Source organism: Myotis yumanensis, unplaced genomic scaffold (assembly GCF_028538775.1).
Source record: "Myotis yumanensis isolate MYYU_CA2020_CCGP unplaced genomic scaffold, mMyoYum1.0.hap1 SCAF_18, whole genome shotgun sequence".
In the NCBI taxonomy this organism is placed as follows: Eukaryota; Metazoa; Chordata; class Mammalia; order Chiroptera; family Vespertilionidae; genus Myotis; species Myotis yumanensis.
Window position 1 is genome coordinate 11,733,024 of NW_027223769.1, and position 13,403 is coordinate 11,746,426.

Below are 13,403 nucleotides of genomic sequence, written 5' to 3' on the forward strand. Positions count from 1 at the left end.
GGACACCTGCAGGAGTGAGACGGGTCCAGGACGTGGTTGTGTCAGTTATTCAGTGGGGGTGACCATGTACAGGTGAGGAAGGTGGGCAAGCGTGTGCCGGTGCATTTGTGCTGGTAAGGGGGCTGTGAGGGATGGTGTGGACCCTGGTGCTTGTGGAGGATGAAACAGGTGTGTGCATGTGAACAGGTGTGTGAGTGGCCAGGCACACAGGGACCAGGTGCACGAATCCCCTGCACTCAGGCACCAGGATGAGAGTTGAACATGGCTCTGGGTGGCTTCTGGGGTAGGGGTGGGCAGGAGGTGAAGCCAGGAGCTGCAAGGAAGAAGAGCCCTTTCTGTCCCTGTGTTACCCCCCATACAGGTGGATGGTTCCACATCAGGTACTGACTGAATGGTCACAGTTGAATCCACCAAATTTACGACAAATAAGCTGCCTTTAATTTTTCAGTTTATAGGAGTTTGGATCGCAGGGCTGATTTTTCCAGCAGGTGAAGATTTTTCTGATGGCTGCTTCACCCGTTCTCTGGTTCTCAGTGTGTTTTTATAGCAGAATTTAAAGGAATGTTCTGTTTGTCTGCCCCTGCTCTGTGGCCAGCTGCCTCTTGGCTGAAGATGGTCAGGGGAGGGCTTGTTCTGCACCTTGATTTAGAGGAGGGATGAAGGGCCCTGGGGTTCCTTATCATCTGGTTTCTACTTCTGCAGGTTAGGATGTGTTTCTCAGCCTGGCTTCTCCGATGTCTGTCCTGGGTCCATAACTATTGCACAGGGGCTCCTCCTCCACCCAGGAGGCTGCCAGGTTTCCCATTTTCTCCACTTCTCTTCAGGAATTTAGTACCTGTCTGGGCGAGGTGGCCACCCTCGTGCCCCCTACTTGTAGTTTTTCTGGTTCTGTTCCCTTCCTACTGTGTTTACTCTGCTTTTCAAGTTCCCTTTTATTTGGGGGCTCAAGGCAGCTCTGTTCTGTATCAGCTGAGGCCTTGACCTGAAATGGGAACCTGAGGCCACCAATGTTTTTTAAAAAATGTATTTGCAAGGTCAATGCTGGGGACTGTGCTGCAGGCCTCAGAGTCAAGAGAGGGGTCAGAGCGTTGGAGGCCAGCTCAAGCCACAGCGACCCAGGACTGACCACAGGTGGGCTGACCAATGGTCAAGTCCTGGGTGGGCACAGCCCAAGTCACTTGCACAAACACCTCGAGCTGGTATTGCCATTATCCCCACTTAACAGGTGAGAAACTTCCCAGAGTGGTGGAGTCTCAAGAATTAAACTGGGGCCCTGGCCAGCTCTGTTGGTTAGAGCCATAAGCCAGTGTTGTGGGTTCAATCCCTGGTCAGGGCACATACAAAAATCAACCAATGAGTGCATAAATAAGTGGAACAATAAATCGATTCTCCCCCTTCCTCTCTCTTAAAATCAATAATTAAAAAAACAACAAAAACAATTGGACACAGCAGATACCACCTCCCTCGGCAGACGCCGCCCCCCCCCCCCCAACTCTAGTGTCCACAGGCCCTGTCTCTCCCTGGGAGTCTCATCCTGCCCCAGGGCTCCGCAGGGAGCTTGTGGAGCTCTGACTGTGCCCTGAGCCCCAGCACACGTTTCCCAGCCACCTAGAGGTCAGGGTACTCAGCAGAGCTCTCCTCACTGACTCTCCCGCCAGCAACGGTGCAGACCAACATCCACCGAGCCAGCCACACAGAAGTTCCTGGCCTCCTGATTGCTGCCGCCTCCTCACCCACCCAACTGTAGCTGGCTGGTCCCTGTGGGCTCCGGTGTCCCATCAGGCTATGCCTTAGCTGCATCCACTTGCATCAAATGACCTTTGACTTGCTCAAAAAGCTTCCTCTTACAATTTTGCAACCCCACAGTTACCACCCAGCAGCCAGGGTGATTTTAAAACCAGATTGGATCACACCCTTTGCTGTTTAAAGCCTCTAGGGCGGTCTCCTTGCTCTGAGAAGAAATCCCATTCTTGCCTAGAACCACCCTCAGATTTGACCAGTTTGCGCTTGCTGCACTGCCTGGCTCCAACCACAGTGACCACCTCCTGGGCCTTGGTGGGTGACCACTCAGCTGCTCTTTCCCGGTATGCAGGTCCAAACCTGACTGCTCTCATGTCTGAGCAACTTTCCCAGGCACCCAACAAAGTAGCCCTGCTACTGTCTGACCATGTCATTGCTTTCTTTCCTGGGACGTACCCTCCACTGCTGCCACCACCTCCAAGTAAGGTCACCTCTCTGGTGTATTGGTCCTTTCAGGCTTGGCCAGCGCCCTGCCTCGGCGATCCTGGTGCCTCCACTGCTTGGTTCAGTGTGGATATTAAACAAGTATTTGTGGAATGTGTGAATCCCACTTAACTCTCACAACAACTCTCGGAGGCTTAGTGTGTGCTGAGAAGGGGGCAGTACCAGTGTTTAGTGGGCAGGGCCAGGGGTGGCCCACATGCCAGCAGAGGCTGAGAAACAGAAACCTGCTGTGCTCCAAAGAGGGAGGCATGGGCTCAGGTTTGTGCTTGTTTACTGGATCTTTCCAGTGTATGACCCGGGCCCTGGGGACCCTGCTGCCTCTGTGCCCTAGCTAGTTGCACGCTGCTGCCCTGCCTCCCTGCAGCCTGCTCAGGGCTGCCCCATCACTATTCATGAGCCAACCTTGTTGCTCTCATGAGCTGGCTGCAGCCTGGAGCCCCTCCCGCTCCTGGAACCCCTCTTTCAAGTTCCCCGTGCGTGTCTCCTGCAGCACACTTCTTCCTCTGCTCCGATCCAGCGGTCACAGATCTTGTAGATCTTGAGCTCCTCAGTACCACCTGCAGCCCTGCGCCTGGGGACTGTGCTGGTCCTCACACTGCACCTGGGTGGCCCGAGGGTGGTACTCACTGTTGATGACTGCTGTGGCCAGGATGGATGCCATGCCGGCTTGCTGGGGCAGGAGCTGGATGTCAGTGTGTGAGGGAGCCAGGCATTCGGGCTCTGCAGGCTCCTTCTTCACAGGGTGGTTGGGGGTGCTGTGGGGCTCGGCTGCGAGGAGCACGCTCAGCAGTCCCCCTGCTGGCACTGGCTTGGTGAGCCTGCACCAGAGGGCTCCATCTGCAGGGGTAAGGGCACGGTGATGGGAGGACCAGCAGCTCCAGGCCCACCACAGCAGCTCTGCAAAGACTCCCCTCTTATCTTCTCGAGCACCTCATCTTAGAGACCAGAGTTTTGAAGCCCAGGATGGGGGATGGAGCCAAGGCCACAGTTAGAGAGTGACCAGGCCTGGTGCACAGCTGTGGCTGGTTGGTTTCCACAAGTCGTCCTGCATCTGTGGGGCAGCTGGGTGGTCCCTGAGGCCTACCCTAGCCCTCCTTGGGCTTTCTTGCCCTGAGCTGAACCCATTGAGTGAAATTGAGGGTTCCAGCAGAGCTTCTCTGTTTTCCAGGAGAGGGGTGGCATGGAGGACAGGTGGCAGAGTGCCTGGTAGCCACTGGGCCAGGCCCTGGACTGGCAAGCCTGCTCCATTCAACTCTGCTGGTGCACTGTTCTCAAGGTGGCCTGCAGGGGGCAGCCTTATCCAACAGGACCCTGGCGAGCTGCCCAATAATCCACCTCCAGTGTCCAGCACAAGGCTACTAGCTGCAAGGACCCTTGTCCTGCCTGGACAGACACAGGTGGCCAGAGCCCTGCTGACCAGGCTAGGAAGAAGGGTGGGCCAAGTAGTGCTAACTGACCCACGTCTTGGCTGGGTGTATAATCTCATGGCTGAGTACTCACTGCCAAGACCCAGCCCTCTCTAGCTGCTTTCTGGGACCTTAGAGTACCCCTTGGTGGGGAGGAGGGGCCAGGGTTCCCTCCCCGCTGTGGATGGGGAAACTGAGGTACAGAGGGTGAAGTGTTGGGACCAGGTGCATGGTTGACTGCAGGGCAGGATGGAAAGCCCAGGTCCCCAGATGCTGAGCCCAGCATCCGTTCTGTACCCCTGCCAGGCCCTGGCAGCCCCCAGGTGGGTAGGGGCTGGGCCGAGGAGCTGGTCATAGGACTGTTGCTTATCTCCAGTGGCCTTTGGCTCTGTCTGGAAATCAAATAAAAGCCACCCTCAGGATGGAGCTCTGCCTCCACTGGGTGTTCAGCCAAATGTGTTGTGTGCTCAGGACGTGGTGGTGAGGGTGACACCCCCCAGAACATTTTAGCAAAATGGGGAATGAGGTATGTTTCCTGTGGTCAGTAGGTGCACAGCCCTCCTGGCTGGTCACATGGCAAACAGCCCTCCTGTCTGTAGAAATCACGAAGATGTCTCCACATCCTCCCCTGGGGCCTGAGCCTCATCTGTAATGGGGGGGGGGGGGGGCAGGGTCCACACCACCTTGACCCTCACACACTGGAAGCCATGCCACACCTTCCTCAGGAATAAGACCACTCAGGGCAGCAGGGCTGTGGTGATGGAGATGGTAGCCCCTGCATCTGCCTGGCCTGGACTCTGAATTGAGAAGGTGAGGGGGGCAAGGACCCCCATCTTGTTCCCCCTCCTCACCCAGGCTCTGCCTCCAGGGACCCTCCCTCCAGAAGGTGCAGGGAGGCAGGAGTGGCCAAAATGCACAGGCAGGTCCGGTTGGCACCTGTTGCTGGGTCCCTGGCCTCCCTGGCCTGGGCTCTTCTGCTGCCCTGGAGGTTTCCCCGAGGCCCTGAGAGCGGTCCTGGCTTCCTGACCCTGCTCCCCCATTCCAGGGCAGACATCTGTGCGACCCCAGGTGGGCATTAATCGGGTGCTAGGGGTGTGTTGGCCAGTCCCTTGGCCCGGCCCAGAGCAGGCTGGTTTCCCTTTAAGAGCCGGCCCTGGGAGAGGACCTCCACCTTCCGGAAGGCAGAGAGGGAAGCGCCAGATACCAACCCTTCCTGTGGATCTCCACATTGGCCTCAGCCTCCGTCAGGGCCCGGGGCAGTGTCCTCAGCCAGCAGGCTTCGTCCTCCAGCAGCAGGGTCAGGGCCGGGCTCTGGGGGGCAGAAAGGAGGGGGTCAGCAAGGACAGAGAATGGGAAGAGCCCAGCTAGGGGTTCTCCACGGGGCACATGCGGGGAAGCCCAAGAGACCACCTGGTAGGATGGCTGGACAAGGCTGTGGGCCTGTTCCCTGTCAAATGCTGTGCTAGTGGCACCTTTCAGAGCTCAGGAGCTGGGTTCTCTTGGAAACTGAGGTCCAGAGAGATCAAGCAACATATCCAAGGTCACACAGCCAGCCAGTGACAGAGGGAATTCACACACAGACCTGTGTTCTCTCCTTACCACCCCCACCCCCACCTTAGCAGGCTGCTGGGTTTTCATGAAATCCACGGGGTGCATGGGGTTGCACCAGGCATAGGCTCCTCCCACATGGGCCCCAGGGCCTCGATGGGGAGAGGCAGAGATTGGTCCTGAGGAGATGGCAGGCCCCCAGGAAAGGGGCTTCCGTATCCTCCCAGACAGTGGGGCTCCCTACCCATTGCAGGGCAGGGTAGGCCCACTTTTGTTCAGACCATCCTGGGGCCAGAACATGGCAGACACTCAAAGAACACCTTCCTGGGCCCAGCCACTCACTGAGGTCCCCAAGTAGTACAATGTCCCTATGCTGAGCCTGGCTCAGTCCCTGGCCCCCTCCACATGGCTCCCGAGAACAGCCCCTTGCCCACCCAGCCTTGGGCCAGCCTGGAGAGCAGGCCGTGTCCTCCCGTCTCACAGGGAGGAAAGTGAGGCTTAAGGAAGGGGGAGGGGAGGGACAGGTCACGCCAGCCTCTTGCCCAGCAGTGTTCTCCCTCCCGGCAGGGTCTGCAAGCTGGCTTTTGCAGTATCCGGAAGGAAAGAGTTCTGGATTAGGCTCTCAAGGCTGCTGTCCGCGGGGCTTCGGAGGGGGTGGCCTGATTTCCGGAGCCCAGCTAAGCAGAGGAAACACGTGTCCCCTGTCCCAATGCAGCCTGTGCCTGGAAACGGCTGGCCGGGGATCGGCCGCCTGCAGCCCCACTCTGTGGCCCAGCTCTTGGTTACACATGGGGTTGGGGTGCAGACCCATGGCTGGCTGGTGGGCAGGGCAGAACCGTGGCCCTTTTTGCCTGAAGAAGTGGGGGTGAGCTCTAACCGGTTTGGCTCAGTGGATAGAGTGTCAGCCAGCGGACTGAAAGGTCCCAGGTTTGATTCCGGTCAAGGGCATGTACCTTGGTTGCGGCACATCCCCAGTAGGAGATGTGCAGGAGGCAGCTGATCGATGTTTCTCTCTCATCGATGTTTCAAATTCTCCCTCTCCCTTCCTCTCTGTAAAAAATCAATAGAATATATGTTTTAAAAAAAAAAGAAGTGGGTGTGACCGCTGCTGTCTCTTGGGCCTCAGCCCCAGCACTGGACCCCGGTTCTGGGATCCTCTTCCTGGAGGTCCCTAAGCTTAGCAACTGAGTCCCATATGGAAAGTTATGTCACACGTCAACATTTGGGCACTTTTTGTTTTATGCAAATAAATGCCTTTTACTTAGAAAGGTCTGAGCATCAGGACCTTTAAAGAATCAGTGTCACTTGCTGTCACCTGAAAATGCTACCACCTAAATGATGGGGTGCAGACCCATGGCAGTTGGTGGGGATGCTGCCATGGTTGGATGCCCAGGGCAGGACATGGTGTGTGGGATGTCCTCTGATGGATTCCAGACACCTCCACGCCAGGTCTGAGCCCACGCCACTCTCCTGGGCTTTGGCTGTGGGGACCACAGGGACTCCAGAGCTGGGCATTGGGATCCAGTCCAGGCTTGACCTTCCCACTGTGACCTTGGGCAGGGCATCGCCCCTTTGACTGCCTCTGCATCTTGTCCCCACCCTGTGGCAGACTCAGGGACCCTGTGAGATCAGGCCGGTGTGCCGGGCACTCCCGGTAAGAACTCCCAGCCAGGTCGGAGCACCCTGGTCATGGAACAGGTGAGCAGAGAACAGGTCAGGGAGAGCTCCACCTGTCCCAGTACCTCGAAGCCTGCCCTGGGTCTTGGCATCTCTCTGCAAATGGGTGATGCTCCTCCTGATCGGAACTGTGGCCTGAGTCTGCTTGCTCACTCTGGACCCATCCTTGCCCTGCCACCTGCCTGCAGAGCATGCCTCATTCATGACTCTGTGACTCAGTTTCCCCTACGGCCATGGTCGGCAAACTGCGGCTCTCGAGCCACATGCGGCTCTTTGGCCCCTTGAGTGTGGCTCTTCCTAGCCTTAGCAGTACCCTAATTAAGTTAATAACAATGTACCTACCTATATAGTTTAAGTTTAAAAAATGTGGCTCTCAAAAGAAATTTCAATCATTGTACTGTTGATATTTGGCTCTGTTGACTAATGAGTTTGCCCACCACGGCCCTAGGGCATTGGGAAGAAGCAATCTGTGTGAAGCCCTCCTTTGGAACAGTACCTGTCTGGTATGTGACCAGCACATGGCAAACAAGCCCCTACCACCAACACCCTTGCTTTTGCATTCCTTTTGGCCAATAGGACACACCAAGTAGGAGCTGTGCCTCTGGGGCCAGGAGCCTGGTGTCCACTGGGGCACCGGGCCAGCAATTGCTAAATGTCAACTTGGGGTGGGCATCTCCACCAACGAGCCTGCTTTCAGGCAGGCTGGTGGCAGGCAGCTCCCGCCTTTTGACACCTGGTGATTCTGACACTGCAGAGCAGGGGTGGGAGCTGGGTGCCAGCTAGGGGTCCCTGCTGGCTGGGACGGCTACTGGGGCTAGAGCAGGGGGTCAGGCCTAGGGCAAAGTAGAATGAATGGGGGGTGCTGGCACAGCGGTGGGTGAACCAGCAGCAAGGCAGAGGCTGGGTCTCCTTGAGTCTCTAATGAATATTAATGAGTAGAGGAGGGTGAAAAAAAATTAATCTGCCTGATCCTCTGATGGGTGCTGCGGTAACGATATGAAATCTAATTATTCGTCCCAATATTTCTAAACCCTCACACTGAGACTGACAGCCTCCCGGTCGGTTTAATGCTTATCACTCTCAGGAGCGCGTGTTCGCAGCATGATAAAAACCCCCGCGCTCAGCTTTGCTGACGCTGCAGAACCCCTAATTTTCCATGTACGTTCTAAGCTGACGGACGGACGGCAGTGGCGCCATGTCCCCGGCCAGCTTTGTGCCTTCTGCCCAGAGCAGCCCATCTCTGTGTCCCAGTGGGTACTGAGCACCTGCGCTTGGTGGCTGCCCTGGCTGGGCTGGGTGACAGCCCCTATCTGTGAGGGCAAGTGAGGAGGGAGGGAATGCAGGGGCCTAACGGGGGCTCTGTCCCAGACCCTACACCTGATTCCCAGGAGGAGATGGGTCAGGAGATCCAGAACTTTATGACTGACTTTCACCCCTACATTCCCTCAGCCCTTAACACCAAGGTGGGCTGGTCCCCCACTTAAATGGGGAAGGCTGGAAAAGGGTGGGGCACAACCACCTGAGTGGCACTTGGCTCCGAGGGGTGCAGGGACCCCTGGCTCTTGGAGAGTGTAGCATGGCCTTGCCCAACCTGCCCTTATCCCATCCCCCATCCAGCCCTGAGCCAGTCCCTAGCCCTGTGCCAGGCAACTGGACCCCCATGTCTGCTGGCTGCAGCCTGAAGGCCACCTCCCTGCCCCCAGGAGCACGCTGAGCCCCGGGTGAGGGGCAAATTTCAGTCCACTCCCCCTGTGGAGGGGCTGACATAACATGGGGCTGCCCCTTTATTTTCTTTCCTTTTTCCCTACTATATTCTCCCCAATTCGAGCAGCCTCGGAACAGAAGCCCTTTTCTCTGGTGATGAAGGCGCTGGGCAGAGACAGGCCTCCTTCCTAGCCTGCCTTGCCTTGTGGGCAGGGGGAGCAAGCTTGGAGGGGACTATTCACAACTTCCCCTGGCCCTCCAGCCAAAACTAACAGAGTCGTGTGTACCACCAGCTGTTTTTCCTCCATGGGTGCCCCAGGCTGGGTGCCCAGTGTGGGTCTAGCTCGCTCTCAGCCCCGTCAGGAGCCAGCGAGAAGCCCTGCCTGCCCTGCCTACAGCCCCACAGGGTTGCCCCTGTTCCTCCCTCCTGGCTCCAGGGCGGCCCCACCCAGCCCCAGGATAACGGGCGGCCACTTTAAATTCTCTGGGTGCATCTGAGAACACTCCTTGTTTCCCCAACAAAGAGGTCAGTGTCTGGATTCTGTGCCCACCGATAACCATCAGAAACCCTATCTCCGCCGCATCCGCTGTGACAACTTTATCTGAGGCTGTTCCCAAACCTCGCAGTGCTTCTCATGAAGCCGCATGGAGGGTGAGGTGGGGGCCCTGTTCTGGGGGAGGGTGGCCTGGCACAGGGAGCAGACAGCCCTGCAGAAGGTCAGCGGGGCCACTGGCCCTCCCCCAGGTTACCACAGGCAGGTTCCTGAGAGGGCAGAACTGGGGCAGGCCAGGGTGGGCTCTGACTGGGCCCCCCCAACTTCAGTCCTCAGTCCTTCAGCCCATTCTGAGAAGCCCCGCCCACGTCCCCAGCTCACCTTGCCAGAGGCAATGGCCTTTCAGTCCTCAGGCCCCTTTGTCTCCCCAGACCCTGTGAAGAACCCATTTCACAGGAGAGGAGACTAAGGCCCACAGAGGTTAATGGCGCCCAAGGCCATGGGAGGGGTGGTGGTGGTGGTGGTGGCTTCTGCACATAGGATTATAACCCAGTTATGCATGATCTCCATTGAATCACTGCAGCTTTTTCATTCATTCATTCATTCATTCGGCAAATAGTCCCGAATGAATGAGGGCATGCGTTGTGCCAGGTGCAGGGGCACCATGAACAGAACATGCAGTCCCTGATGTCTTGGCAGGATGCTGGAGTGGAAAGGCCAGCAAGAAAGAAGCTGTGGAGGCTGGAAGGGAAAGTGCTGGAGAAATAGGACAAGGCTGAGAAGGGCTGAGGCCTGGTGGGGCAGGAGCTGGGTATGGGCAGCTGTAGCCAGGACAGGGGGGTGAGGCCTGGAGGGGTGAGGAGGAGCACTGTGTGGGCATCAGTGGGAATGGGACTTGGAGGAGGCAGACGATAGGGGAGGGGACAATAGTCTTTCTGCTGTGGTGGGAGGGGTCCCGGGTCTTTGACACCAGCTGAGTCCTCCTCCTGGATCCCCTGCAGGCCAGTCTGGGTTGACTCTGTAGCTGGAGCCCCTTCTTGCCGACAGCACCTCCCAGACCCTGTGGCACTTTCCCAGCTCCCATAACTGCAGGTAGGGAAGCTGAGGCATGGAGAGGAAGGGTGCCAGGGACCTAGGAAAGCCAGCAGCAGGTCTCCTGTCTGGAGCTTGTCTCCAGGACACCTTACAATGCCCTCTTCCCTACCCTGGTGTTCCAGCCAAGCCCAGGCCTGAGCATCCCCTCGGGGCTGTCCTATGCAGAGCCAGGGGCCAACCTGGCTGGGCCCTCGCTCTGCTGACTGCTGGCTCTGTGAAGCCGGCTGGATGTGGCCCCCAAAGATATGTCCACCCAGAGCCCAAATGTGACCTTGTTTGGAAAAAGGGTCTTGGCAGATGTGATTAAATTAAGGAAAGCCAGGTGAAATCATCCTGGATTATCCACGTGGGTCTTAAATCCAATGACAGGGAGAGAAGAAGAGGCAGAGGTGGGACTGACACATCTCCAAGCCAAGGAACCCCAAGGACCACCAGCAGCCACCAGAAGCTGAGGAGAGGCCTGGAATGCATCCTTCCTCCGAGACCCCAGAAGAAACCAGCCCTGCCACCCCCTGGCCTCAGAACTAGGAGAGAATATAATTCTGCTTAAGACACCAGGTTGTGGCACTTTGTTCAGCAGCCACGGGAAACTCTTACATTCTGGGGTCCTCTCTGAACTCCCTCATGGCCAAGGTGAGTTAACAGTGCCAGGGTAAAGCTCTCGTCCAGGGCCTGACCATCATAGTCCTAGTGACCTGTTGGCACCCCGGGTCTGGCGAGGCTACCCTTCAGTAATGTGGGAAGGGGAAGGGAGCAGCAGAGCCACAGGGCATTTCCTGTGAGGTCCCCTGGGCTGCTGGGTATACTGAGCAGAGGACAATGGGCTGCGATGGCTGGAAGAGGTCCCTGGGAGCAACGGGAGCATGGACAGACCCACGGGCTGGCAAGTAAGGAGGCAGTGGTGGGGCTGGGACGTGGGCAGGCATAGCTGGCAGGCCAGCTCCGGTGCTGCCTTGCTGTGCCCAGATCTTAGTGGGTCGGAACCGCCTGCTGTCAGGGTGTGTCACAACATGTCCAGGTGGGAACATGGAGGCTGGACAGCTGCAGCCAGCAGCACCTGGCGCGTGGGGAAGAAGCCGCCCTGACGTGGAATGCTGGGAAACATTTCAGCAGGTGCACTAAGCAGGATGCAGGGCAGCTTGCAGTGCCTTCCCTCCTGGGTAAAGAACTCACAGCACCCCACACCCAGGTTGGGTGTCCCAGACGTCAGGGGAAAGCAGTGCAGTGATGGGCAGGGGGCATTCTTCCCTATTACAAACAAATGTAAATGGGAACCAAAGAGGGAGAGAGGGGCATCACCAGGAGTGTACCCAGGCACCCTGCCTCAGCACCACCCGCCCTTCCCCGAGGCTTCTGGCCAGAGCTTGCCCTGTCGTGAGGTTTGGCTCTGCCATGGCAGTGACCCCTGATGCCAGCCTTCGAGGCTTCCTGCATGGAAAGCTGCTCAGAGCCAAGGGCCCCAGCCCCACCTCCACCTCCATCTCCAGGTGAAGGACCAAGGAGGCCCACCCTCTACACTGATCCGGGGCAAAGACACCTGGGGCCACATGGTAGGTCAGGGCCCAGGGGGTCCCACTTCAACCTCTCAGGCAGGGTCTTTCCCCAGTGAACCTGTTGCCCTGCTTGGCCGCCATGGGGTCCCTCCCCGGTCTCACTGCTGTTGTGATGGTCTTATGGCTAAAGTGGGTGAGCCCTGGACACAGAGGGGCCAAGCAAGTGTGGACCAAGCTGGGGGTGAAAGTTTGTTCATTCATTTGCCCATTCATTCATTTATCCACCCATCCATCTATCTGTCATGCATTTATCTACCCATCCACCATCCACTCATCCACCCATCCATCCACCATCCATCCTGAACATTTCTCTTGTACTGACTGCAAATTTTAGAGCTGGCTGGGCCTCCAAGCCCTGGTTTTCAACAGTGGAAACTGCTGCTGGATCAGGGAAGGACCTGCCTGAGTTAACACAGCAGGTTGGTGCCAGAACCAACTCTTAATCCGCCGCCAGGCTCTGTGCCCTCGGTGTCCTTCCTAAAGCTCCCACTCCCAGAGTCCGGCCACCCTGTCCCCTCTCCAGCCTGCACCCCCAGCAGGAAAGGGCCAATACACCCCTTCGGCGCCCCTCCCCCTCCTCCCTCTTGAAAGAGTGAATACCGCCAGGCGGCTGATAGGATGATTTGGGGCAGGAGGTGCTTGGAGGAGAGAACTGGGACCCATCAGCTGAGCTCGATAAGGGGCCCACTGAAACGTTAGCAAAAATATTTAGACAATAAATGAAGTATCAGAAAGGCTCGCGTATCTTTAAGAAATCAATCATCTTGTACGTTGCGTCTGGACACTCGGCGCCAAGGCAGAGATAGCGCCTCCTGGGGAGATAAGGGTTAATCAGGGATTTAATTCTGCGGGAGATAAAGCTGCAGGGAAGAGCAGGCGAGGCTCCTTCCTCCCTGGGCTCCTCCGCAAGAGCCTCAAAGGTTGCTGGCTTCGCCCGGTGCTCGCACCCTCACTCCCCTCGGACATTATCTCTGCCTGGAGAGCGCTTCCAGCCTCGTGCCAAGTCTCCCCAGGCTGACCTGTGCCCCAGGCCCCAGGAGGACAAAACTTCCAGAGAGGAGCTGCAGGTGGGAGGGGAGGGCCGTGTCTCCGGACTCCTCAGCCCTGTCCTTATGGAGCCTGCAGGGGTCCCTGGGGTTGGGCAGACACTGGTTCCAATTCTCCCTCTGCTGTTTGATCTGGATAGCTTCGGCAAGTCACTTCACCTGTTTCCTCATCTGTAGAACAGGGGCAGCAGTCCTGCCTCACAGGGTGGGAGGGGGAGGAAAGGAGGTGTTGTGTGTAAGCATGGGCACACAGCACTGTGTGGGCAGAGAGTTTGGAACACACACCTGTCCACCTTGGAAGGGGCTGATAATCCCCAGGAGAGAGCACAGGAGATGGGTGCAGACTCCACTCAGAACATGCTGAGACCCCAAGCCCTCAGCCATCCTGCCTTAGTCCTGTCACTGCTCATAGGTATTCTTTACACTTTCAGAGTTCAGAGACCAGAGCCACAGAGCTCCCAGCCCACCTCCTCCTCCTTCCAACTATTAACTGCCTCCCAGCAGTCTAACCTCTGAAGAGTCAACTGCTGCTTGAATGCCTCCAGTGACAGGAAGCTCATTGCCTCCAGAGACTGCTCAAAACACCATAGGCCCCATCCCACTGTGGAGCCGAATCAGGCCCCTTCCACAAAGCCG

The 13,403-nt window shown here is 57.4% G+C and overlaps 1 protein-coding gene across 3 annotated transcripts in view; it reads right to left on the minus strand.

Moving 5' to 3' along the window:
* ZFPM1 (zinc finger protein, FOG family member 1) overlaps positions 1-13,403 on the minus strand; it is a 72,189-nt gene that overhangs the window by 3,280 nt on the left and 55,506 nt on the right. For all 3 annotated transcript variants that reach the window (XM_070397728.1, XM_070397727.1, XM_070397729.1), the window contains exons 5-6: positions 4,859-4,961; positions 2,872-3,081 (exon numbers count right to left, since the gene is read on the minus strand). In XM_070397728.1, coding sequence (XP_070253829.1) covers positions 2,872-3,081; positions 4,859-4,961 — 313 coding nt within the window. The remainder of the gene's footprint in view (positions 1-2,871; positions 3,082-4,858; positions 4,962-13,403) is intronic.